Here is a 26,930-nt window from a genome sequence, read left to right on the forward strand (position 1 = left end):
AACTTGCTCTTCATATACATTGTCTTTAACCAACCTAAGCAAAGACATTTAGTTTCCAACACTTCTGACCAAAGGTTAAGCTTCACATTTACTCTCTCATGAATGTGATCTTGTATGCATCGTGCATTAATGCAGTTCCTCTCTAATGGATATCCATCTTCCTACGGAATTACATAAAAACAAAAAATGTGCAGAAATCTTTTATGCATAAAAATCTGCTGAAGAAGACAGGTACAACGACTAAACCAGTCTCCAACAACTAAAAATGTAATGAAATTACAGCACAATCCAGAACTTTACAGAAGCATGCCCATGCGGCATGTAAATGGGAATCCATGCAATGGCTGGTAAATAAAAAGATATCGAATTGCTGTGAAAATGGTATATATTTAAGAGAAAATTGGACAGTAAATCCAAGGAAAACTCCAAGTCCCCTGAGGGGTGGTAGAGTTTATCAAAGATTACATGAAGAATTAACCAATCCATAATGCTATTTCGAACACCATTTTACAATCTTACTTTGTTGAGCAGCAGCACGTGTTCCAACTATAGTCTGCAGTTCCGCACGAAATCAGTAACCCGAAGAGGACACTAAGACATTGTGTTCCTTTAAACGCTTCTGGAAATGAGCTAAACGATTTTGTAATTGCAGGATGCCTGCAGCCTTCTGAGATAGAATGGCATTCAGTCTAGAAACATAATCGTCCAGCTGATTCCCGGGTTGATCTGCTTCTACCAAGAGATTCATCTCCTGCAAATGCATTACACAAGTCAAAACATCATACGTGCAGACAAAATAAGGTCTTCCAAAGTATATCCACATGTTTGGAAAAACTAACAAAATGTTGTGCATCAGGTTCTGTGGAAGCGTAAACACAAAAACACGACATAAGATGGCATTTAAAAACTCTAGAAACCTCATCCAAGTTGTAGGCTCTTGCATGCTAAACTATGACCCAGCGAATTTTATTCAATCGCAACCACATACCTCTTTAACAATATTCATAGTGTCCTCAACTTGTTTCCGGTGAGCACTTACAAGATCTTCCTCCTCCTGGAAAATGCAACATAGGCTTTGCACATTAACTCTAGGTTATATAGTGGTTAATCCTATCTGTAGAAATTATAGAAAGCTTGTCTCACAAATATTTCTGGTGACTGTTACACCACGTTATCAAATTATTGCTCATCTCACAAATTTATCCACCACACAATTTCTAAAATATTTCTACTAAGTCTTTGTACTCAAGTCTCTTGTTACCTGTAACAGGGCATTCAAATCGTCATCTGAGTTTGACTTCCTTGAATGAAACTTTGGCAGTTCTGATTTTGTCTGACCATTGGGCTTACGTACTTTATCCTCTGTAGCTGATACATTGTACTGCTCTAGCTTCCCATTTCTCTTCCATGATGTTTTGGCCTCATAATAAGACTCTTCTGATGCATCAAATTCCTCCTTTTCAACTTGTTCAGTCCATGTATCATTTGTGTCAACTTCGTAGGCAGAAGCAGTGGGTAAAGCTGAAGGTAGGGGTATATTTGTTGATTCCTTGAGGTTTAGTGTTGAAGGTAACATATCCTTCTTAGGGTTGTTCCCTTTCGAAAGGCTTTTGACCCTAGAATGTGATTTTAATAGCAAGAAACATTAGCAGGTGAACAAACGAGCAACATATATACCAGAAAGTGTACTGGTACAAGAATGCATCTTACCTGTCAGCGTATCTTAAAGTATTGAGAGTATGTTCACAGGATCCTGAGCTTGGTGATATGCACGATATCATCACAGTACGGGAGTCACCAACAAATGAATCCCTAAGAACTTCCGTTAGTTTACTTCCTCGGAAAGGAATATGACCCTGGTCATTGTCAAGAGCTCTAATGCATTCCTTCAATGCCAGTAAGCTCTTATTAATCTCAGCCCCTTCCATTCTGCATTGAATTTTTTCAAAACAGCAATTTTAGCTTGAAGTCCACAATTATCGAGAAAAGAACATCTACATCTTATGTGTGACTTATTGATAATTATACTAAATAATAACAAAAATAAAGATGAAAATCTTATATGTGACTTGAGCTATGGTCCCTTTCAATGTTTTCATCCACTGATGTGAATCGTGACAAACTAAAAATCTCTACTACCCCATAATCATAGAAGAATAGGTGATTTCAGATATCTTGTCTAATATATTAAACGGTGACTTCTAGTGCTGTATGCTACCATGTGAAATGCATAAAAGCAATATCTTGGTTTTCCTTTGGGATAAAATAAATTGAAGATGGAATGGATTATACCTTGTCTGTTTATCATTATCTGTAGTATCTGCACCCCGTTCACTTCCAGCAAGATCTATAAAGGACAGCTTGCCAACAAGACGGGGAGGTTTCTTTTCATTGCCATCAACTGACCTCTTTATAGCAAGCTGAAGTATTGCATGTGAACGAGAGGATTCTTCATTTGCACCAGTTGTACCAGTACTTCTTGTGGCACTTCCTCTCTCAATGAGCTCCTTAATGGTCTCCACATCTGACACTCTATATTCTTGCAAACCCACGATACAAACCTGTTGTTTACCATCTTCTCTCATGCAAAGCTTTCTGTAGAATTCAAATTGTAAGTTTCAAGTTTCAAGATGTCATAAACCTCTAAATACTAACTAGAGAATAAAGGCTAGAATGGCTTACTTTCGATCACTGAGGAGATCAAAAAGTTTCCCCCCATATATTTCGAAGAAGCTCACAAACAGCTGAAATCCCTGGCTCCGGTAAGTATGGTGCATCAACCTCAAGATGTCTCGGGATGCCTTAAGAGGCAATGGTTTCATCGTATAAGTTTTTCCACTCCCTGATTGGGCAACCAAAAGGTAAGCACATGTTTACCATACTAATAACATATATCAAAACAAGGGTGAAAAGTTATAAAATGGCATTAATTGACCCTTTCTCTAATGCTACAGATTTTCGGTCAATTCACTCTGACAGTTTGAGGTGTGTGTGTGTGTGTGCAACGCGCACTTTACAGTCTTTACTTAGAGAGAGAGAGAGAGAGAGAGAATTGCATAGTTTTTAAGCATGTGAGTTTGTTTGGGTCTGTAATGACTAATGATGAAAGGAAAAGAATACACAGTGGTGTTAGAAATTTACACCATTCCACAGTTAACATAGGATAATATGCTCAAAGTAGGATCTATCAGCAGGTGTCCTCACGAATGATTCATTGTTTATCAAAATAAAACCATGATATGGGAGGGCTACTAACCAGTTTGTCCATATGCAAAACAGGTCGCCTTTGTGCGTTGGAAAATTATTGGAACTATGGGCTCCACAGTCTCATGATACACCTAAAAGTACAGGATAAAAACCGTATGATAAGCCTAAAATGTATTGAGAGCCATGTTTAGTTTATAATCTTATTGATTAGAATCCAATCATTCTAGATTTTTACGTTTTTGTAATTTTTGTTTTATGAGATTCATTTAATAGCACTATACATACTTCATCATTGGACACTTCCTCATTCAACACTGCATCAAACACAAATTCATGCTTTTCCATGTATTCTGTTAGGTCAACCTGCAGAACATCAAAAGCTAACTCAGAGATATAAAGGCATTGGTACAGGTAGATTGATGAGCTAAGTATCAGGTTCACAATGGAGTAAGGGAATGTAAGAAACACCCTAAAAGATTATAGTGAAATGCTTAACAACTTAACAAGACATACAAATAAAACACAAATCTTAAATATTTCCACACTACAACCACAAGTGGCAACAAGTTTGTGTACTTAGCAATATTTTTCTAACTCTCTTCTAAGGCTGACGCATCTGGAGTTTATTCAAGCTCGTTCATTCTAACTTTAAGCAATGCAGAATTTTCATCATTATGCGTATACAATAATTTCATCATTCTCTTGGGCACAAAAAGAGACACCTTCATTTTTCTTTTTAGCCAGATGGTAAATATATCTCCGGCAAGCTGTAATCATGCCATCATCATTAAGTGGCATTTACCTTGAGCTTTGTCTCATGAACTGTGACAGAGTTTGAGAGTGTATCTATGATATCTTCCTCATTCTTAGCTAACTCCTTTTTATTAAGTGGTCTCTTGCGTACCTGCATTCATGCCATCACAAAACAAATTTTCGAAATAAAATAAAAGACAAATATAACAGGCCTGATGCTGCATGAAGTCCAAATAATTTCTTCTTAACCAATGAGGGCACTTCATATGTACGGGAATTACAACGTGTGAATCGGCAAATGCCTGGTGGTTTTATGGGTATTGCAATATGGATAGTGCTATTCACGCACCCATTTTTACCTCCCACACATGGCCAGAAGTTGAGAGGGGTGTGTGAGAAGTAAAAATGGGTGCGTGGATAGCACTACGCTTGCAATATTTCAGGTAAAAAGTATAAATCACAAGCACTAATTATGATGCTACAACTGGACATACCACAACTTTGATCTTTGCTACAGAACTAGCTTTCTCTTTGTCTGCAGCAAAACTTTTCTGGAGGTTGTTTTCTGGTACCCGAGCCCTTTCTATTTGTTTGTTATTTGAAATGTAGGGTTCAGAATCATCAAAGCTTCTTCCCCGTGAAGGATAATATAGAGAAGCGCCATCGTACAACCCAGAGACTGGCAGCTGTACATGAGATACATAAGAACTTAGAAGGACAATACATCAAAAGTCATTTTTTATTAAATACAAAAAAATGAAACAAAAACAAAGAAAAACAAAACATCTATTATCAACAAAACAAAAATGAAACTGAACCTCATGTAAACATTAGTAGTTGGAAATGTAGACAAATTCTAATTCATCAAAGAAAAGAGGAATGCACATACAAAGAAATAAAATTTCTTCCATTAACTTGCGGTCGCATTACTGTGAATCCAAGTTTAAGATTTCCGAAGCAATAGGAAAAGTAAATGAAACAATTAATCATCACAAAGTTTATAATGGGAAGTTTTCATGAAGATAATTACAACATCAAGATGCAATAGCAATATAATGCATGGGCACAGACACATTTCCAAATACGGATCATAAAACCTGAACGGAAAAAATCTTTAATGAAATTCAGAAATGGAAAGTAACCCACATCAGGAATGAGCTCAGTATCAAAGGAATGCAGATCCAAGAGTCCAGGACTGAATTCATTGGGCGACTCCTCGTCGCTCTTCCTCCGGGAATTGAAGGGAGGTGTCGACGGAGCCTCCGCGTAAAACTCATTGTACCCTCTCTGCGCATTCCGGTACACTCTAGAAGGCGGTCCTCCTCCACCTCCACCATAGAAACCATAGTCCTGCTTTCAATTCAACCAAAAAGCAAAACAATGAAATAGCTTAGATATAAAATCATACCATCAGATCTACAAAGATCAAAGCTTCAACATTTTAGTCAAAATCCCATCTGGGTCCGATCAGAATGTACCCAAAAAAGTTTTAAAAAATTAAAAAATTCCAGGGAAAAAAACAAGAAATGCTGATTACAATGTACCCAAATTTCAGATTTGGTACAATGTTTTGATTAAATTCGGATAGGTTTGATTGGGAAAGCATAAAAATACCTGAGCAGGAGGACCAGATGAGTTGGAAGAAGACTGAAGGTGTTGAAGACCAGCAGACTGAAGCCACCTCCCATTGGACGAAGTCTCCAAGAAGTTATCAGAGTATTGCCGCTGGTGGTGCACCCCCGCCGCACCAGATCTTTGCCCTTGCCTCCCAACTCCGTTCATATCTCTCTCACTCCGACCCGATCCAAATCTCAATCGGACCCTCCAATCAAAAACCCAGATCGGAACCTCAACCCCTCTCTCTTTCTCTCTCTATGTTCAAGCACACAAAAAAATCTCGATCATTTATTACTGCAAGGGAGGCTCCTTTTTCACAGCTCGAAGCTTCTCTCCGAATATTTTTCCATTTTTTTTTAATTTTTTTTTTAAAAAAGTAAAAAATCTGGTGTGCTATATAAGCTGAACTTTAGCGGACCTACTGTAAACCCCAAGATATAGGAGGAGGAGGAGAAATGCTTCGAATTTTTGAAAAAACAGTGCGGCACGTGCGGCTTAAGATTTACACGTGACAAGGGATTTTAGCTCTCGTGGGACCCGGCATTCTGCATTCGAATGCCTCGGGCCTGCCATCACGTGGTGGGGCCGACTTGTTTTGTTGCGCGCTTGACGATCCTCATTCAAATTCTGTGACTCGCGGTGCCACGTGGCGAGGAATTGCGAGGGTTTTGGCTGGTGGGTCATCGGACGGCCGAATTTGAATGGTACGGATATCAAACCGGCGGTAAATGCTTGTATGGCGTTGGATTTTGGGACCCGCTTGGGCAGCTCGGCGCAATTATTCCCTTCTCAAACTTTTATTTTCGGCTTTTGGGTTTGGACTCTTCGAAGCTCTTGTTTTATATAAATTGGTTCAAGCCCGGCCCAAAAAATCAAGAGTACATGTGGTTTCTTTAATTTAACAGAGATTTTTCACAGAATGAGTAAAATGATTGACGGTGGACAATTTGAGGGACTCCTTCTACCGATTTTAAATATCAAGAATCAAAGTGAGGAGTTATGACAATCTCAGAGATCATTTTGACTAAAAATACTTAAAAAGTTCTACTATAAATGTTGGCATTTAAACCAGTCAAACGGGTCGAATCGAGTTGAAAAAAAATTGTTTTAGTTTTGGCTAATTTGGTTTGCGATTTTCTTACTTAAAATATCAAATTGAATAAATTATTTTATTAGTATCCTAACACCATCTTCATTATGAGAAGCCATCTCTCATCTTTTCTCTCCTCTTGTTTCTCCATTCTATCTATACTCACGACTTTCTCTTTTCTCTTTGTGTCTTCTACTCTTACCATTTTCCTCTCTTCCAGTGTTCTAAAAATCGGCCTTAGCAGCATCTAAGCTCTAGACGGTTGATTACCGCCGCGATTAACCCCTAATCAATCACAAAATCGAAAAGTATATAAGGCGACCGCTTGGGCAAGACTAAGCGGGACTATGTGGGGATGGGCTAGATAGGCTTATATGAAGAACTATGCTAAAACTTGAGAAAAATTTTGTTGCAAAACCGGCGGTGCAACTCGCAAAGAAGAAGATATTGTTTAATCTTTACCCAGACAACATGGCGTCGTTTTCTAAAGTTGCGAGTGGTTTTGACAACATAATTATCTCATTTTTTCTCATTAAAATGACACCACTATCTTCTTTTTTCATGTTATTTCGTTTTTATTATTCCTTTTTTCTTTTATCTTAACCTGGAAATAGATCCTTTCTGAATCTTTTCCTCCTAATTCACCAAATCAGAGAATTCATGTTGTTGAATTTTGATCCAACGGCTACAAACAGGGGTCCACTTTAAAAGTTATAATGACTTTAGGTGTTGGATCAAATTTCAATAGCACAGATTCCCTGATTTAGTAGATCAGGAAGAAGGGATCCGGAGAGGATTCCTTTTCGTTTAACCCATCATCTTTTGACCTTTTTTTTTTGTTTGGTTGTGTTTTATTCTTTTTCTTTTTAAGACCCCACCATATTATTATGGGAACTTTAACGAAAAACTTCAAGTACTGTTCACTTTAACGAAAAACTACATTTTTACACTAAAAAAATCAATCATGATACTATTCATTTTACCTTTTATTTTGTCCTTATTGTTAAAACTCAAAGTTTTCAAGCCTTTTTCATTAGTTTTCCTTATTATATATTGTAACATGCCACATCGCCCAAGGGAGTGATCCTTAAATGTATATTCTCATCCTTACCTAGCACGAGACCTTTTGGGAGCTCATTGGCTTTGGGTTCCGTAGGAACTCTGAAGTTAAGCGAGAAAGAGGCCAGAGAACTCCCAGGATGGGTGACCCACTGGGAAGTTGCTTGTGAGTTCCCAAAAATAAAACCGTGAGGGAATGGTAAGCCCAAAGCGGACAGTATCGTGCTACGGTGGTGAAACGGGCCCGGGAAGTGGTCCGTCCCGGGTCAGGATGTGACAAATGATATCAGAGCCAATCCCTGGCCCGAAGTGGTCCGTCCCGGGTCAGGATGTGACAAATGATATCAGAGCCAATCCCTGGCCCGAAGTGGTCCGTCCCGGGTCAGGATGTGACAAATGATATCAGAGCCAATCCCTGGCCCGAAGTGGTCCGTCCCGGGTCAGGATGTGACAAATGGTATCAGAGCCAATCCCTGGCCAGAAGTGGTCCGCCCCGGGTCAGGATGTGACAAATGGTATCAGAGCCAATCCCTGGCCGGAAGTGTGCCGACGGGGAAGTCGGGCCCCTAAGGGGGGTGGATTGTAACATCTCACATCGCCCAGATGAGTGATCCTTAAATGTATATTCTCATCCCTACCTAGCACAAGGCTTTTTGGGAGCTCACTGGCTTCGGGTTCCGTAGGAACTTTGAAGTTAAGCGAGAATGAGGCCAGAGAACTCCCATGATAGGTGACCTACTGGGAAGTTGCTCGTGAGTTCCCAAAAATAAAACCGTGAGGGAATGGTAAGCCCAAAGTGGACAATATCGTGCTACGGTGGTGGAACGGGCCAGGGAAGTGGTCCGCCCCGGGTCAGGATATGACATATATCCCACCACTATACAGTAAAGCCTTTCTAAAGTAATACTTTATAATAGAATAACTTTCTTAAAGTTATAAAAAAAAATTTGAGTCCTAACTTAGGACCATTTATGTAGTAAAATAAACTCCATATTATTATAAGTTATAAAGTTTTCTTGGCTTTATCTTAAGGAAACACACATCTACATGGTTATAATTATAAATCAGTACAAAAATATGTAAGAAATAAAATACATGGTGCCTAAGGAATCCTATTTAGGAAATGCAACACTCGTTAAAGATAAATAAGTTAATAAATAATATATTTTAACTATACATTTTGTTGATGCACAAAATCAGTGAGGACTTTGGTACAACATAAAATGTTAAGTTTGTGACATTCGTTAGATTGCTCCGGTCACTAGTGTGGATAAGTATGTAAATGGATAGAGACAGGGAAGCAAACACAAGATGTGTGTGGTTCACCTAGATTGGCTACGTCCACGGAGTAAAGGAGTTCTCATTAATTTTGAAGGGTTTATACAAGTACAAAGGTTCAAGCTCTCCTTTAGTGAGTACTAGTGAATGATTTAGTACCAATGACATTAGGAAATATTGTGAGAGAATGATCTCTATTTATAGAAGAGAGTTTATAGTTTCATTCTGACATTGACACGTGTCGTGTTGTGATTGGCTTATAATGTTGACACATGTCGCGCTATGATTGGCTTCTGATGTCGACACGTGTCGCGCTGTGATTGGCTTCCTGGTTGGAGGGAAACTCTTCTAGGTCCTTGATGGTATAACGTTGACCGGTGCTCAGTAGTTTCGAGATTGGTCAAGTATGGTATAAACAATGCTCCCCTAAGTTCCTGAGTGAGGGAAACTCCTCGGTTGGGGACTTGCAAGATCCAAGCCATTGAGTAATCACAAAACTTCGAAGTACCGAAGTGTGGTATCATTTTCACTTGCCTTATTTGTCTCATATGTAGATGTGGCATCTTCTCTGGAAGTATTTTTCCTCCATCCAGGGGTGGTATTTTTAAACGATGAAGATGCACAAGGTAATGTATCAATTTCACTTGAAGCTTACTTGTAGTTTCGGGTTTGGTCAAGTGCGATACAAACCCTATAGTAGGAGTCCCCCAAGTCATCGAGCTAGGAGATTTGCCGAATAAGGTAACAGACAAGGTAAGCAATCAGACTTCCAATCAAGCAACCTGGATCGGTGGTTCGACTTCGGCTTTCGGTTAATTGTTCTCCTTCTCCTTGTGTCGTAAACAGCAATAAGGATAAGGAGAAACAAATGGAAAAGAGATGATATGAGATACTTTTGCTTTTAAAGAAGTAACTTTCCACAGGCTTATTCTTGAACTGGGCTGGAGGGTTTTCTGGCTTCCTCTAGAGTATAAGGTCGACTCAAGAATTTGAGGGTAAAAACAAATCCATCAAATCTATGAGTACGTTCGACCTTGATGATATGGGATACTTTTGCTGTTGACAAAGTAGTGGATATATCACCACGTGTTCTGTTATGCTTGTCTCCACATGCTTCCTTGTATCCTTCTCACTTGCCCTATATGTTCCTCAGGCAGATATGGTATCTTCTCTGGAAGCATAAGATGTTGAAGATGAGTACTCGAAAGCTATGTCAGGTAAGTAGTCAGGTAAGGGGTTCCAGACAGTTAGTTCATGACTGGAAGCTTGATTCCAAGTGCTGACTGATTGCTCTCTTTCTCCTTGTCTTGCAGGTAAGAACAAGGCCAAAGGAAAAGACAGGGAAAAAGCATGATATGGGATACTCTTGCTCTGGTGTGGCTTGTTTGTAGAGGTATTATCGGGAGGAAAAGAAGCTGAGTATTTCGAGAGACTCTGCTAAGAGTGCCCTCTTGGATGTGAAGAAAAGTTGAGCATTTTTTTTTATTTGCATATCTGTCTGGCTGTGGAGGATAGAGGTCAACATATATAGAAGTCTCTTTAACAACAAGTAGTAGTGTTATTCATTTACCCTTCTTGGTCATAGTAATGTAGTGGGAGCTGCAAGCTTCACGTGTTTTAACTTTGTCAGAGCACTTTGAAAAAGTAGTCTGTTGTATCTGGAAAACTGATGTTGCGTGTGAAGATTGCAAACAAGTTTTATCCAATGAAATCTGGCTCTCAAAGTTCGGAGAGCTCTCAAAGTATGTTGAACCCTGTCGAAGCACAGTTAGCTTATGTATGGATGTGTTGGAATGTATGATGTTTATGTATGAATGTGTTGGAATGTATGATGTTTATGTATGAATGTGTTTGAATGTATAATGTTTATGTTGATTGATATGAGTGATGCTTATGAATGTTTTGCTATGCATAAAGGGATCCATGCTTTTGATATGTGAACCATGTTGGTTGTAACACTTAGTATCACATAATTTGTGTCAAAGTACGCATGTTGAACCTCTGAGTTGGAGTATAAGGGTAGGTCAGTGTAGAACAAGTGTTTCAGTGCTAGGAACGCAAAAGACTCAGAAGAAGTTGTCTGAATTCCCTCTTCTTTAAATATTTGCCGAATGGCTTGTGTGACAAAAGATCTCAAGCGATTGAAAGTCAAAACATTTGTAATGTGTATGTCTTCTTATGATAACATTTCCTTCAGTACCTAGTCCTCCACTTTGAAAGAGTGAGGCTTGGCCCCATAGTCATAATAGTCGACGGTACGTTCACCCCTGGTTGTCTTGATGCGAACTTTTATCCCTCTTGTTGTAATGGGCTTGATGAGAGTAAAAATCATTCCTCTTACCAAGAGACGGATACGTTTGTTGACTTAGCGAGTAGCTAAATAAGGCAGGAGATGATGCAATGGGAGTCTGAATGGCCAATATCTCCTCACTTGGTAGAACTTAACTTCCACTTCCCATTTGTTGATAGGGGTTAACCATATGGGGGTTCCCTTGGTATGTCCTTGCTTCGGCGGATATGTGGTTGTAAGTCTGTGTCATTACCTCAAAGTAAGTCTTCCAAGTGTTGACATTGATCATGTACTTGAAGAAAAAATCACGTAGGCCTTGAGGGCGGTCTTGTCATCTGCCTCAGCGCAGCGAGAATACTCATAGCTGAAGCAACCGGCATACTCTCGTAGTGACTCGTCCGGCTTCTGGCGAATAGTGTACAAGTCATCTGCAGAATGCAAGTGATCGGCCTGGAAGATGTGTTGAGAGACAAACAGTTTCCTCAATTCCTCAAATGAGTGTACTGTCTCAGGTGAAATACAGCAATACCAGTTTAGAGCTCCGTCAGATAGAGTGGAGGGGAAGAGAAGACATCGTTATTCGTCGGTGTGCATCTGATATGCCATGGTGGACTCAAAGAGGTTAAGGTGTTCAATTGGGTCCTCCCTTCCAGTATAAAGTTGTAAACCAAGCCTTTGTTTTGTCTTCGCTTGAAAGGGATGTTGAGGATCATTCTTGTGAGAGGGTCAGGCCTAGGTTGGTTCCAGTCTGGTATCTTGGCCTGACGTTCGGCCTTCAACTTGTTTACTTCATCAATGAGCTGTAGGACAAGAGGGTCATGAGTGGAGTTATGTATCACTGGAATTTTCTTTCGTAAGTCTCCATCGCCTCTTGAAAGTAGGAAAGTTTGAGCATGGGCGTGTGGTTTTTTCTTGGACTCACCGTACTGACTTCTAGGGCGAGTCTGTCGAAATATCTCAGAGTCTCCTGTACCTTCATGTTCCTCTGGGACCTGTCGTTCCTTCCCTAGATTGGCAGCTGGCCTGGGTCGTGAGAGGGGACCGAGTCTTTCATAAACCCTTGGGTCATTGATCTTCGAACATATGTGGAGGGGATTCTCTCGACGTTGCTTTAGAAAGTCTCGACAATTATGATAAACGGTTTTCGATCATTCCAACCCTTCTGCAATGAGGTGTCTTCCTCCACTTTTCTACTTCAGGTCGAAGCATCTGGTTGAGAGAAGTCTCATGTTGATCAATGTTTTAATGATTAGCGCGCTCCTCATCAGGAATACCCATGTCGAATGGAGGTGACCCTTCGTGTTGGAGGGCACCCAGATGATGGTTGATGTCTACAAGGGCAACGAGCTCGCGTGTTTGAGTACGCCTAGTTTCGTGAAGCGTCTCAAAGAGCTTCTCATACTGCTCCTAGAGGACCTTATTCTTCATTGTTATCTTGTTGTTCTGAGCTTCTAGCTCATCGACTTTAGCTTGAAGAGCAACCATCTTTCCTTTCTTCTTTCGTTACTTCACACTAGGTGCAAGAAGGGTGTCATTCTGTGTGATGTGGCTTCCTTTGCTCCCTATGTTCGAAAGGGATGCCTGGTCAAAAGAGAGTGTACGAATGGTGGAAACCAGCTTCGCAAAGCTGAAGAGAGTGGGAATAAGTGTCGTTCCCACAGACGGCGCTAAATGTTGATGCACAAAATCAGTGAGAACTTTGGTACAACATAAAATGTTAAGTTTGTGACCTTCACTAGATTGCTCTGATCACTAGTGTGGATAAATATGTAAATGGATAGAGACAGGGAAGCAAACACAAGATGTACGTGGTTCACCCAGATTGGCTACGTCCACGGAGTAGAGGAGTTCTCATTAATTGTTAAGGGTTTATACAAGTACAAAGGTTCAAGCTCTCCTTTAGTGAGTACTAGTGAATGATTTAGTACCAATGATATTAGGAAATATTGTGAGAGAATGATCTCTATTTATAGAAGAGAGTTTCTAGTTTCATTCTGACATTGACACGTGTCGTGTTGTGATTGGCTTCTAATGTTGACACGTGTCGTGCTATGATTGGCTTATGGTGTCGACACGTGTCGCACTGTGATTGGCCTCCTGGTTGGAGGGAAACTCTTCTAGGTACTTGACGGTATAACATTGACCGGTGCTCAGTAGTTTCAGGATTGGTCAAGTATGGTATAAACACATTTATTAAGTAATAACCTGCCTAAAGTTATAAAACTAGTTTCATCCTAACTATGTAACTTTAGAGAGGTTTTACTGTTATAAACTCTCACATTACATTTATATTCTTCTATTAAAAAATAACATATAATACAATGCTTATATATATTATAGTCAATTTAATTAAAGTAGAATAAAATGCCTAGACCCTGCCTAGGCCATTTTTTGCCACTCGATTACCGCCTAGCGATTTTTAGAACATTGCTTTCTTCCTATCTTTTCTCTCTCTGAATCTTCCCCTTGGAACAATATTACCGAACTAACTAGTTATATCATCCAGTTCTGTTTTCTGTATGGAGATGAATAGAAAATCAGACTGTTCCCCTTTGACAATGATCATTGGTTTAGTGACATATTGGTCAGTTTAGGGTTATTACTTGAAGACGCCATGCGAAAAGTGTCAAGAAAATGGAAAGAATGTTTGAAATCAGTACGAAAAGAATGTTGGAGCCCTTTTTTAACAACAAATAGTTTTAAAGTTTTTGGTAAAGTAAAAGGAAAGATTCGAGGATTTATATATGTCATTTCAAAAAATAAATCCAGTCGTCAAATCCGGATCGACTCACTTTAAGATCCTTAAATCGGACGGTTGAAACTAATGAGATATGGAGAAAATTTCTTGTTCTTCATGTACACACCACGAATGCAGAGTCTCATCATTGCAAGCTTTCTGGCACAATATTCAAGATTGCACGTCAGATGACATGCATAAAAATTTCTAGTTCTTAGTGTATGTGTATGGAGTGTGTGTGAGTACAATGCGTGTGAATATTTAATTAGCTCGCATAGTTTGTTCATTCAATCATTTGTTTGTTCTTGTGAATTTTGGTTGTACTAAGCATGTCAAGTTGCTAATGGATTTGCTATATTTGTGAATTTCAGAAATTTAGATCGTTGGAGAGAGCACTTGGGCCTTTGGCTTTTTGAGGTATATTCATTCATTTACAATCATTTTATAACTTTGTTGTTGAATTTTTAATGTATGCTTGGATTTTAAGATGCACCTTTTTTTTGGGATTTTCTCTTCTGTAAACAGAGAATTGGGCCTCAAGTTTTGGTGCATTCTATTTTTTTTTTTATGTTTACGGTGTATTTTGGTGCATTATCTAATTTTTGTGATGTTAGCTATGTAAAAATAAATTCAATCTAAATGCAAGCTAAAATACTTATTATGCCATATTGGTTAACCTGGGTATTTGGTTTTAATTTATGTTGAATTATCTATGTTCGTCTGTGTTTTTTTGCAATTGGTTGAACTAAGATGTGCATTTTCTTGATTAATGTAATTGAAAATGTATTACGAAATCAGAACCCGCAACAGCGTGCGGACAAGTTTTCTAATTAACTGACTATAATTGCAATTTGTGTGAAAATATCTAACAAGGTGTTGACCCTAAAAACTACTTAGCCTTCGTGGCGCGCAGGCCAAATAGCTAATGAGCTAACTACGTCCTTTGGTTGAATGCGATTGTGCCAACTCGACAACCGAGCTCGGTCGATGAGTGAATGAATGTGCTGGTGGTGTCGAACACGATGCTGACTTCTATAGCTCGCGATTGCAGGCGAGGAAGGAACTTGTCTTTGCCTCTGGGTTCTAGAGCCCGAAGACAAGGCTGTAGTTACTTCAAAGTTCACGAATTGTTGGCATCGGGCTTAGCTACTTCAATTATATTTGTGCAAGTATAAGTGCACCGATCGGTATCAGACTATATGTACACAAATACTAAAAAGTACAAATTGTAAGGTGTGTTTGATAGAGTCATGAAGGTCAGTGTTTTCCCAAAGATGAAAGGGTTTTGCGTAGAGCGAGAAATTGCGCAGGGTAGATTTATGTCTTGAGTTGAAGGGCCTTTGAATGTTGAAAACCTTTTCTATTTGTAGGAGTGATTTTCACCTAGTGCCGACGTAGAGTCCTACTCGGACAAAATCTCCTCGGCATATCTTGATCCAATAACGAATTACCTTCTCATTTGGATTGGACTCGATCACTCCTTCCAGACTTGGGACTCTGAACCTAGTCATCTTTTGGTATACAATTCACTCCTTGTTTTAACCAGACCCTTAGAATATTACGAATCTTCCTATGCCATCCGGATTCTTGATTGAATCAGGATTTAATCGAATCCGTCCTTGATTTTCAAGTGTCCATCATAAAACTCGGCTACATACTTTGGGCTGAGCTTCTTGTCCAAACAAGTCTGTCTAACTATGGACTGAGCTTATAATCTTACTCAGCCCAAGTCCATTAATTTGAGCCAATAACAAGGCAAATCCGAAAAGAGCAAAAGGGATTTTATTATTTGGGAGACAAACTTTATAATTAATTCGGAATCGCGCACAACCGAACAAGAGGAGACAGACAGCGTGCAAAAGATACCTTCAATCTTGGCATATGGAACCGAAGTTTCTATATTTTCACAAAGCCACCGAACTAACACGCGAGTCAGCAGTCAATCACCAACCAACCAAAACTTCCCCCATACCATCCCAGAAAACTCCACCACCCACACCGAAGCTTCAAGAACTCATCGGCCCCACCCCCACCTCCTTCCTCAATCCCCCCATTATCTTCCCTCCAGATTTCTCTAAATTTGCACAATCCCCGCCTCCCAAAACCAACCAAATCTCCAGGTCTTCATTCTCCTCGCGGCATTTAGTTTCGTTCAGGCATTTTCACAAACACCTCGATGGCGGCAGAGGACGGCGCGGTCACAATCTACAACAGCAGCGCAATCACCGACGCCAACAACAAGAAGAACCCATATTCGATCAAGGTCGGCCTCGCCCAGATGCTTCGCGGCGGCACCATTGTTGAGGTGAACACCCCCGAGCAAGCAAGGCTATCCGAAGACGCCGGCGCTTGCTCCGTCATCATCTCCGACCCGCCCCTCAACCGAGGCATTTCGCGCATGTCCGACCCCTGTCTCATCAAGGACATCAAACGTGCCGTTTCGATACCCGTCGTGGCCCGATCACGGATCGGGCATTTCGTCGAGGCCCAGATCCTCGAATCAATCGGCGTCGACTACATCGACGAGAGCGAGTATCTAGCGATGGCGGACGAGGAACATTTCATAAACAAGCACAATTTCCAGACCCCTTTCATCTGCGGAGCTCAAACGCTCGGCGACGCGTTGAGGAGAGTGAGAGAAGGCGCGGCGATCATACGAATCCAAGGCGATCTAACCGGGTCCGGCAACGTCGCCATGACTGTAAAAAACGTCAGATCCGTGATGGGTCAGATTAGGCTGCTCAACAACATGGACGACGACGAAGTCTTCGCGTTTTCGAAGACGATTCAAGCACCGTACGACCTGGTTGCACAATCCAAGCAAATGGGTCGGCTGCCGGTGGTGCTGTTCGCCTCCGGTGGCATCGTGACGCCGGCCGACGTGGCGTTGATGATGCAATTGGGTTGCGACGGAGTGTTTATCGGGTCGGATGTATTCAATTGCTCGGATCCGTATAAGCGGGTGATCGACATTGTTCAGGCGGTTAGGAACTACAATGATCCGCATGTGCTGGTGGAGGTGAGTTCCGGGTTGTCGGATCTGATGGCGGGTTTGGGTTTCGGTGAGGACAGGATCGAACAGTTTGGCAGCGGCCACGGAGGTGTTTGATTAGGCGACTTAATCATGTAACGTAGCTCGAAACTCTTTCTTTGCTTGGTGTTAAAGCATAGAGTAATGTTATTATACATGGATATCTGCGTCTCTCTGTTGTGACTAGTCACTTGTGTCCATTTTTTCATGTTGTATTGAGGCCAATTTTGTGAAAATGCAGATAGGATTGAGAATAATAATTTCGTTTGTTCGACTCCGTCGAGATGTTTAGGAATAATGATCTACTTCATGTGAGGTTAATGAGAATAATTTTGTTCATCCAGACGAGTTGTATTTTGTTTTGTAATTTCGATTGAGTGTTGATTCGTTTATTAGACATGTTTGCAGAAACTTTTCTTTTCGTCATTTCAACGAGCGATATATGCATATGTGTCAAATTGAATAGTGCGAGTAAGCAAGTACTGCTTGTTACGTGTAAGGAGCCAAGAATGAATGTCACAGCAGCTTTAGGAGGCTTGAGTGAGAATAACAGAATGTGGAACAATGAGATTGATGCATGATTGATTGTTAAGGTGATTTTATTTTTCGGGGATTCTGGGGATGGTTGAGAATGCGAGTTCATCAGTATGTACTTGGTCGTGCGCATGAATAGATTGATGAAATTTTCGATGGCTTTTTCTATTATCTAGCGAAACCACGGTCAAGGGCATGGGCTTGGCAGAATCAATGGGAAAAGAAAACCCTATTGAGCTCGACCCTAGTTAGTTAAAGAATAGGTCTCTCTGCCCATTGCCAACTGATTTCGGATTTCGGATTTTAGGTCAGATTGTTGAGGCTGTGTCTAGCATTGCAACAAAGTAAAACTACTGTATTGTCAGCTACTAGCATGGAAATGCTAATGGCAGGGGACACTAGTGAATGGCTGAACCTGAAGAATTCTGCCCATTTAAATCTGCTGTCTTTCCTGTTACTCACCATGTGGGTCTCCTTTCCTAGGCTATACATAAATGGAGGGTGCATTTTACACAACTCCTGCCATATGCATATATCGCTTGAGAATCTGGTTTTCCTCGCTCTATTGCGAAGATTAACCTGCACCAAGTCAAGAAACATGTATTTTTCTGAACGGAGTTGATGCAGGCAGGTCAATAGAATCATCCGGTAGGGTAAGATAGGGCATTCACCGCAAGATCGGTTGCAGCATTGCTATATAGGATTAGGAACCGGAGAGCAATCTCATAAGCAGAAAAAATGGCCGCAATCACCAGAAATCTGGTCACATTTGCAACAGCCAGAGCACTCAGTATCCGTCCTCTCTTACACTTACGGAAGGATTCACAACTCCTGCCAGCCCAGTGACTAAATCGGAATAACGGAGTAGTAGCTATAAAAAGTGTGTTACCGTGGATAGTGTATACAGAGGACACATTCCTTTTTACTTTCCGCACACACCCTTCACCCTTTTTAGCTTCAAACCAAACTAAATTGTTCTTCAATTGGCTCGGTTTGGTTTGATTGAAAATTCTTATAAAACAGAAGTATACCGTACCAAATCAGTTTTATTTCGCAGTTTTGACTTTCATTTTGAAGAGAGAACTACTTGGGTAATTCCCAATTCCATTTTACATTCACTTTCCTCCTAGAATAGGCACCTCAGAGCAATCTCATAAGCAGCAAAAACTGCCCCATTCACCAGAAACGCTCTAGAAACCGCAGTTCCTAGTCCACGCCAGAGCACACCATAACCATCCTCTCTAACGCTCTTCTGAAAGCAATCAACGATGCCGGAATATCTGGGCGGGTACTGAGACACAACCTGAGCCTGCAATCTCGTTTTCACAACGTCTAGGGGATAACAACAAATCCAGCTGGCTACTCCTGCAAGCCCTCCCGCCACCAGCATTGTTTGCAAGCTCTCTTCCCCGGTCCTTCTGCAGCCCGGGTGAAGCTTCTCTCTCATGTACTCATAAGTCCAGAAGTAGAAACCGAACGACGGTGCATCCCTCAGGACAGTAATAGAAAGTCCTCTATATATTCCCCTTAAGCCTTCTGCTCTCATAATGCTTTTGGCAACATCTATAGGGCCTTTTGGGGATTGCAGCTGAGGAGGTTTCGATTTTGCATCGGTTTGGAGTTGAAGCCGGATTTTTACGAGTTCTACAGGGCTGAGTATTAGGCTCTGTATAGCACCTGTGCCAATTCCCCCTAGATAAACACCTTTGTATGAAGGAGGGTCTTTGGCGGAAACGGAAGGATCGCAGGTTCGGGAGAGGATGGAGTATACCTGGAAAACTATGGCATTCTGCAATCAACAAATCATTTGTCAGCATCGATCAATTTTTTTGAATTGGATGGTTTATGCTTAATTTGGTCACAATTATTATATGTTGCTTTCGATGCAAGCAAAAACTTGTCTACGAAGGCCATGTAAATTCTGTTTTGTCTAGGGTTTATCTATGGGCGATGGTTTTAAGCACCAACATCATATGTTTCGAGAGATTCTTAATAATTTTCGGTTGTACCAAAATCACATTATAAAATAGACACATACAAAATGATATATAACGGTCCACAAGACAGATTATTCAGTATTCAACCAAAAACAATATCAATTTATGAGTCGATAAGTTTTGTGGATATTATGGCCCATTGCTAGATAGTGACGTGTAAAGAGAAACAAAAAGCAAGTTCGTCTGAAATGCAAATACTATTAACAAAATAAAAAATGACAAAACCTACCATTACCACCACCCCACAAAAAAGGCTTTAAGTCTCTATTACAAACACGTAATCGCACTTGTGATTTGAGTCATCACTCATAACACTAACAATCTCTAATGACCAAACCACCAGATTTGTTTTGTTTTCTACTTCTATTATATATTTCGTAACCTCACACCATTCACCACGTCTCTTTTTATAAGAAAATTATAATCTTCACTTTTGTTTACAAATAAACTTACGGGCCTCGCTTCAAGACTACAAGTGTTTCAGTCGTCGGATTCAATTTTCATAAATATTAGATCTTTTATCTTCAATCTTAATCATTTATTTTCTGTATCACTCGATATTATATACCCTTTGAAATATGGGATCGGACTAGTGTGTGACATCTACATGGAAGTTTATTAAACAGTTGTCACCTTAGTATTCCAATTTCCAGGAAATGGTAACACCAAGGGCATTAACTAACCTCACAAACATCTTGTGATCAACATGAACAAACAAAATCAATCAATTTACAGCTAAAAGAAAGTAGAGTAAATATGAGATATTTTTTGTTGGATAAAAAAGGAGGAGGAGGAGAAGAACCTGGAAGGTAACGGCTGCCAGGGGAGCAGTCATGCCCCTGTAAAGGGCAACGGGGCCTTCAGCAGAGACAACATTGCGAAGGATGCTGAAGGCCGATGCCGAATGCGAATTCTGTTGCAAGATCCGGAGAGTGTCGAGCGGATAACCAGAAACAACACCAGCCATCCCTCCAACCCCTCCTGCCACAAACTCTCTTCCCCAACTGCTCGCAAGAAACTCGGGCCAGAAATCCATTTTCCCATTCACCAAACACCCCAAATTCCTATTTCCACCGCCCTATCCTCCTCTCTGATCGAAAACCAATTCTTGTTTCCCCTTTTCAGAGTAACCCAAATCAAAATTTCGCCTCAGATTGTAGGATCTGTGTTAAAAGTTCAGACCTTTATCTCTCTGTCCCTCTCTCTCTGTTGGATTCTCTGCTTTTCTCTCAAAATTCGGATTCAGCTGGGAAACCCAATTCAGATACAAAAATATATACAATTCTGGAAAGGGTTGTGGGAATTTCCTTTCTGGATTCTCTGTTTTCTATCAAAATCTCCTGAAAACGATGCAGAAACAACAAAATCAACCAAAAAGGGAAAAGTTATCTTTCTTTTCACTTCAGTCTTTTTATCTCAATTGCTGCAGAGGCTGTTTACGGATTCCTTCAACACCGTAGAATCCAAATTCTTCTCTTTTCTCACCAACTCTCTCTCTCTCTCTCTCTCTCTCTTTCTCTCAACAGAAGCCACTGGTTTCTAATTTGTGGGGAGTGTGCCTAAAAGCTAAGCGCGAAGGAAACGGCCAATATTTTCTTTTCAGAGAAGCAATCAGGGGGCGCCAAGTGGACCACTAGCAGGCTCACACGTGGCAGCTGAGGATGACCTAGTGCTTTCATCCTAGTGTACGTTAACCAAAGGTCTGGGATTGTGAACTTGTGAATCACATCCCAATCCAACCAATTTTCAGTGGTTGGCTGATGCAAGCAACAAAATGACGAAACCTGAGAGCTTCTGGCTGCTGGCGAAAGAATTACATGACACGAGATACACCGTCGTCGTGAGCTTCTCGTTCAAATAATCGACTTATGTAAATTTCTTTTTACGTACTATTGTATTGTTAGTAGGAAACATTATGATGATGGTATATATGTGTTGTTTAAGTTGTTCTTGACAGACAAGGATTGTCTGCCCTCCCACTTCCGGTGCCCTTCTATGCCCTCCTATTTGTGTGGTCACGATTAAGCCACATCAACATTTTATATTACTATTTATTTTTGTCTTATTATCTTTATAAAAAAACAATATAAAATATTGTCCGTTCTTGACTGCTCATGTAAGGCCATTTCTAACCAAGGGTTAGAGGCAACTTTTAGCCTCAATTTGAGCAAAAATTGTCTTCAGTCAAGGGCCAAAGGAATTAGTGCTAAGTTTAGCTAAAGGCAGGCTATACATAGCGAGCCCTCAAGCTCCTCGACGGACCATAATATGTGTATCCTAAGCTAAGATTGAAAGATTTAGCAGTATATGATTGGAGATGAAAAAAATCTAATCCTATATTATACTTTAAAATATTAATTTTTAAAGGTTAAAACATAAATAAGACTCAATTGATATGCAGTGTATCTATTACGTACTATTATTATAATATTTTCCGAAAATTATATACTTATTTTACAGCGAGGGGTTACACATTTCAAAACTGAAACTTCAATTTCAGACCCACTCACACTTGTTTTTCGCCTCTTCAGGATTTTAGTGGTAAATGTTTCATGAGGACGAGAATTTTTGGTAAAAAAACTATCATGCAGGAGACTTCTCCTTTAGTCATCTTCCAGGTGTCAAGAAGTCTAAATGAATATTCCGAAATGTATCAATTTAGTATCAGAGTTACGTGTCGTAATTCATTTTGTGGGGTAGCTATAATTATCATGTGAAAAGTTGCAGGAGATTGCACAAGTGGGTTTGTACAAGGTTTGGCCTTTTGTGCCCCCAATTTATAAACATGCGATTGATTGTTTGTTGGGCAGAGTGACATCACTTTCGACATTGCTATGGAGGAATTTGGATTTATACACTCAAATCAATCAATTTGCTTGTCTGAGATTGCTGTATTATTTTTTTAAACTGCTTTTTATTGAATGGGCGCAACTCTAGTTCTCTCCGAAGTGAGAGTTCTTCTCTCCAAAGTGAGAGTCTTTCTCACTGATTTTGTGAGATCTTCAGTTTTAAACACTTTTGGTGGCACCGGCCTTAGCTTTGGCTAGGGTCAGTTGCTAGGTCCTCTTCTCCCTCTTCTCTTTTTGCTCTCCCTGCATCTACAGTTGGTTCTCCCAAATTTTCAATTCGGCCTATCCAATTTCCCAACCTCCGTGGGTTTCCTCTTCCTGGCCCATCTTTGCTTAGATTTTCAGCCATGCTCTCTATTGAGTTCGTGCGTAGAGTTCCAGTACTCTCACCGGCTTGGGTGTTTCCAACACCATCATGTTCTCCTTGGTGTTTGCCGTTTCCGGCAGTGTTGCTCGGGAATTTTTCTGAGGTTCACACAGGTGGTTGGCCTCTTTCGTTTGAGTGCCGATTACCTCTTGCTTATAACTATGCACGGGAGGTGTTTGAGAAGGAGATGATTGACGATGGTCGAAGAATCGGCTGGCTTGAAGCTCCTCGGATCAACTGTGGAGAAAGTGGTGGATGCTTCTCGAATGTTCTTTCTTTTTTGGGCCTTCGGGCTTTTTTATGTTTCTGTTGTTTTGTTTTTAGGTCCTTTTTTGTTGTTTATAGGTGCTGTTGCGTCTCTGTTCGGTTGTAAGTTTGTGTACTGTGTGTTTGTTTGAAATAAATTATCTTCCTTGACCAAAAAAAGAAAACTGCTTTTTACTGTGTTTTGAGAATAAACAAATATGAAATAGAATAGTTAAATGTTGGTAATTTATAATTATAAAAGTACTTTTAAATTAGTGTCAATATTTGTTAAATTTTCATGTAAAAGTACCTGAGTTGTTTTTTAATTAAAAAAGACATTAAAAAGAGTGACTACGGTCGCAACCAATCCTCATACAATCAAATAAATAAGCTTTGTGAGCAACATTAGGTAAGGTTTATCCCATACATGAAGGTTGTTAATTTGAAAGTCAGTGCTCGCAATAGCATCCACCAAGAAGTTTACTTCTTTATAAACGTGCGCCCAAGAGATGAAATCAAAAGAGGCTGCTAAACCTTTAGGACTTGTTTGGTATCCTATTTGAAATTTTTTATAATTTCTCAAAACATTTCTTAAGAATTTTTCTTGAAAACAGTTTTTGTTAAGACTCAAAAACTTGTTTGGCATGGAAATTAAAATTTTTAAATCTTATAACTTGTTGATGCACAAAACCGAAGGGGTCTTGGAACAAAGTAAATCCGACCGTGAATCTGCAAGAAAGTAAATAACATAATATGTATCGTGGTTCACCTCAATGTTTGGGCTACGTCCACACTGATTATTGTATTTCTCTAAGATGTTGGAGAGGGAGAGAGAGCTCTGAATATGAGAGTGAGAGCTTTGAGAGAGCTTAGAGCTTAGGGGATGTGGAGGCTCCGGGTTTTTGAGGGTGAGGAGGCCCTTTTATAGAACAAGGGCTCCTCCCCTCTTTACATATTTGCCCATCCATTTATTACATAATTACATTTGAGTCCCTCGAGTATTTATACGAGATCTAAATATGGAGGCCCTAAGTATGGTACAAACAGTAGTCCCCCAAGTCTTTAGTCAAGAGAGTCTTTTGGCTGGAGACTTGAAATTCAGTCCATGTGTGGGCCGAAGTAACTAGATGTTGTCTTGCACTGATACTTGATATGAGGTGGTGCTCAAAGTGAAATGATGCTCAACTAGAAGTAGCACATGTTGCGAGGCTGCTCGGTTCGTGGCTTATGTTGCCTTGGTTGGCTCGGCTTGTGGCGTTTGAAGATGAGGGGGTCCCTTTTACAGAATAAGGGCTCACTCCTCAATACATAAATGATGGGTTAGAGTTGATGCTCGTGGCGAGACGGTTGCTCAGTAGGCGGCGATGCTCTCTAATGGTGGTGAGGGAGTCTCTTTTATAGAAATAAAGGCTCGCTCTTCAATACATAAATGATGGACTAGAGTTTATGCTTGCGGCAAGGCGGTTCTCAGCAGGTGGCGATGCTCTCTAATGATGGTGAGGGAGTTCCTTTTATAGAATAAGGGCTCGCTCCTCAATACATAAATGATGGGCTAGAGTTGATGCTCGCGGTGAGGCGGTTGCATAGCAGGCGGCGATGCTCTCTAATGATGGTGAGGGAGTCCCTTGTCCCTTTAATAGAATAAGGGTTCACTCCTCAGTACATGAATAATGGGTGCTCTCTAATGAAAGTGAGGGAGTCCCTTTTATAAAATAAGGGCTCGCTCCTCATTACATGAATAATAGGTGCTCTCTAATGAAAGTGAGAGAGTCCATTTTATAAAATAAGGGTTCACTCCTCAATACATAAATAATGGGCTAAGTCCCCCAAGTATTTTTCTTATGAGGCCCAATATATTGTACATAGTGTAGTCCTCCAAGTATTCAGTCAATAGAGTCTGTTGGCTGGAGACTTCAAATTGAATCCATGTATGGGCCGAAGTGGCGGTTGTTTGGAGGCGGTATTTGTATACCCTGTACTGAAGCTTTGTAGGTGAAGCTTTGAAGCTAAAGCTCTGTAAATGAAGCTTTCAAAGCTGGAGCTTTGTAAATGAAGCTTTTGAAGCTAGAGCTCTGTAAATGAAGCTTTTGAAGCTAATTTCCATGAGTGATGCTCATGAATGTTTATGTTGATTGACATGAATGTTGACATGAGTGATGCTCATGAATGTTGACATGAATGATGCTCATGAATGTTTATGTATGATTGACATGAGTAATACTTACAAATGTTTATGTATGATTGACATGAGTGATGCTCATGTATAATTTTGGAGTACTGGACGTACTTTTGATCACCTGGTTGGTGATAATAGCGGCAGGTTGCCGAATAATTTTAGAGTACTGGGCGTACTTTTGATCACCTGGTTGGTGATAATAGCGGTAGGTTGCCGAATAATTTTGGAGCCATAGGGCATGCTCTTTTGGGCATATGGGCCTTGGCACTCCACATAACATTCCAGCCCATTATTTTGGACTTGGCCCTTTTTTTATTTATTTATTTATTTTACTACCCTATGATGGGGTTTATACAGATGTCTCCGAAAGATAAGAAAAATAAATTACATCATTCAGAAAAGTTGATGCATATATGGTTGGATAATGGGATAGCATGTGCAGCTATTTGAGGAAAACTTCACGTGAAGGCAGGTTTGGTCAGCAGGCATGGTCTCTCATACTTTGATACTTTTGCATGTTCTCCGAATGGGTTTTTCAAAATGGGAATATACATGATGAAAGGTCAGTATACTTATTCAAATGCTTTCCTCTTTCCTCTTTTTCCTTTTCTTTTTCTTTTGCATTGTCCCCCATGTGCTGGTTGATGATTTTCTTGCTTGTCCCGCCTCACTTGATTTTCTTGCTTGACATTAAAGTGACAGCTGTTTTTCTGCCATGTCATGCCGTTGGGTTTCCCACTGTGGATGGGCGGGTTCTCTTGCTGAAGAAACCCGACCGGAAAATGCTTGGTACGACAGGAGAAAGAGCATGGGGCTGTCCAGGGTATCATGTAAACTCCTTGAATATCTCCACGCAGAGCCAGCAGTTGATACTGCTCCAATAACACTTCCTGCAAGACCAAAATTCACTGTGATTGTGGCGGATACTGGTAGCTACAACTGGTGCATCAATAAGTTTTAAAATCCCAGAAATTATGCAGCTGGAGATGTCAAGGTGCTGCAAATTGTTGAGTTGGAGAAAGCAAACAGCTGCAGAGTGCACAAATCGTTGTGGGAAAGGTCGAGAAATGTAAGGTTCGGGAACCCAGAGAGCTGGCCCAAGTTGGTGTACTGGTTATATGAGAGATTGAGCTCCTGGATCGAAGAAACAGAGCCGTTTCCGAATGTGTCTTCGAGTCCGAAGCTTCCTCCGAGCTGGTTCTTGGAGAGATTGACTCGAACCAGGTTCGGGAGGGACCAGAACCAGCCCGGGATGGAGCCCTTGAGATTGTTGGAAGAGAGATTGAGGTCCTGCAGATTCGACAAGTTTCTGAGGTACTTCCATGAGATTATTCCGCTTAGGTTGATTTAAGTGATGGTTGGGTTGGAGCAGTTGGGTCAGTTTGAATTTTGGAGCCAGGAGAAGTTGAAACCGGAGACTGATTTGAATGCCTTGGAGATTTGGGCTTGGTCTGCGCTGTTGCAGGTGGATTCTGCTTCTGCTGATGAAAATATCTTTGCCGTGGCCAAGATTCTTTTTGCAATTGTCACATAAGCTGAGAAAACTCTCAAACAGATAGCTTGACCCGTTTGACTTCCTATCTGTGTTTGGGTTTTGCAGATCCACGGTGGAGGTGAAAAATTGAAAGAGAACCGACGTAATTTTTTGTGTCGTTTCTCACAGACGGCGCCAAATGTTGATGCACAAAACCGAAGGGGT

At 40.5% G+C, this 26,930-nt stretch overlaps 3 protein-coding genes across 4 annotated transcripts; 1 reads left to right on the forward strand and 2 right to left on the reverse strand.

Annotated features, from left to right (window-relative positions):
- Nucleotides 1–367: 367 nt before the first annotated feature.
- On the reverse strand, nucleotides 368–6,056 carry LOC103417300 (kinesin-like protein KIN-13B). Of its 2 annotated transcripts, none has more exons than XM_008355493.4 (12): nucleotides 5,575–6,056; nucleotides 5,107–5,310; nucleotides 4,455–4,646; nucleotides 4,010–4,111; nucleotides 3,493–3,570; nucleotides 3,257–3,338; nucleotides 2,683–2,842; nucleotides 2,293–2,595; nucleotides 1,711–1,929; nucleotides 1,262–1,616; nucleotides 989–1,054; nucleotides 368–751 (listed from the first exon to the last, which is right to left on the reverse strand). In XM_008355493.4, exons 1-12 carry the CDS (start codon nucleotides 5,740–5,742, stop codon nucleotides 572–574), a joined length of 2,109 nt encoding a protein of 702 aa, XP_008353715.3. In that variant the 5' UTR covers nucleotides 5,743–6,056; the 3' UTR covers nucleotides 368–571. The 2 variants fall into 2 exon arrangements, with proteins under 2 accessions (XP_008353715.3, XP_008353714.3); XM_008355492.4 differs by having other exon boundaries at nucleotides 5,107–5,313; nucleotides 5,575–5,986.
- Nucleotides 6,057–15,813: 9,757 nt separating this feature from the next.
- On the forward strand, nucleotides 15,814–17,405 carry LOC103405472 (pyridoxal 5'-phosphate synthase-like subunit PDX1.2). The gene has a single exon (XM_008344476.4). It carries the CDS (start codon nucleotides 16,208–16,210, stop codon nucleotides 17,138–17,140), a length of 933 nt encoding a protein of 310 aa, XP_008342698.3. The 5' UTR covers nucleotides 15,814–16,207; the 3' UTR covers nucleotides 17,141–17,405.
- A 1,219-nt stretch (nucleotides 17,406–18,624) lies between these two features.
- LOC103405473 (mitochondrial arginine transporter BAC2) lies at nucleotides 18,625–21,528 on the reverse strand. The gene is made up of 2 exons (XM_017323833.3): nucleotides 20,396–21,528; nucleotides 18,625–19,385 (listed from the first exon to the last, which is right to left on the reverse strand). Exons 1-2 carry the CDS (start codon nucleotides 20,627–20,629, stop codon nucleotides 18,723–18,725), a joined length of 897 nt encoding a protein of 298 aa, XP_017179322.3. The 5' UTR covers nucleotides 20,630–21,528; the 3' UTR covers nucleotides 18,625–18,722.
- Nucleotides 21,529–26,930: the final 5,402 nt, after the last annotated feature.

This window comes from Malus domestica, chromosome 17 (assembly GCF_042453785.1).
Source record: "Malus domestica chromosome 17, GDT2T_hap1".
Classification (NCBI taxonomy): domain Eukaryota; kingdom Viridiplantae; phylum Streptophyta; class Magnoliopsida; order Rosales; family Rosaceae; genus Malus; species Malus domestica.

What these genes read in the sequence shown, in the direction of transcription:
- LOC103417300 (XM_008355492.4), bottom strand. Translation starts at nt 5,742, where the DNA reads ATGAACGGAGTTGGGAGGCAAGGGCAAAGATCTGGTGCGGCGGGGGTG. An exon ending in TTCATGAGACAAAGCTCAAG is followed by an intron (nt 3,571 to 4,009) that starts GTAAATGCCACT and finishes GATGTTCTGCAG; the next exon opens with GTTGACCTAACAGAATACAT. An exon ending in ACTTTAAGATACGCTGACAG is followed by an intron (nt 1,617 to 1,710) that starts GTAAGATGCATT and finishes ATCACATTCTAG; the next exon opens with GGTCAAAAGCCTTTCGAAAG.
- LOC103405472 (XM_008344476.4), top strand. Translation starts at nt 16,208, where the DNA reads ATGGCGGCAGAGGACGGCGCGGTCACAATCTACAACAGCAGCGCAATC.
- LOC103405473 (XM_017323833.3), bottom strand. Translation starts at nt 20,629, where the DNA reads ATGGATTTCTGGCCCGAGTTTCTTGCGAGCAGTTGGGGAAGAGAGTTT. An exon ending in TGGCAGCCGTTACCTTCCAG is followed by an intron (nt 19,386 to 20,395) that starts GTTCTTCTCCTC and finishes TGTTGATTGCAG; the next exon opens with AATGCCATAGTTTTCCAGGT.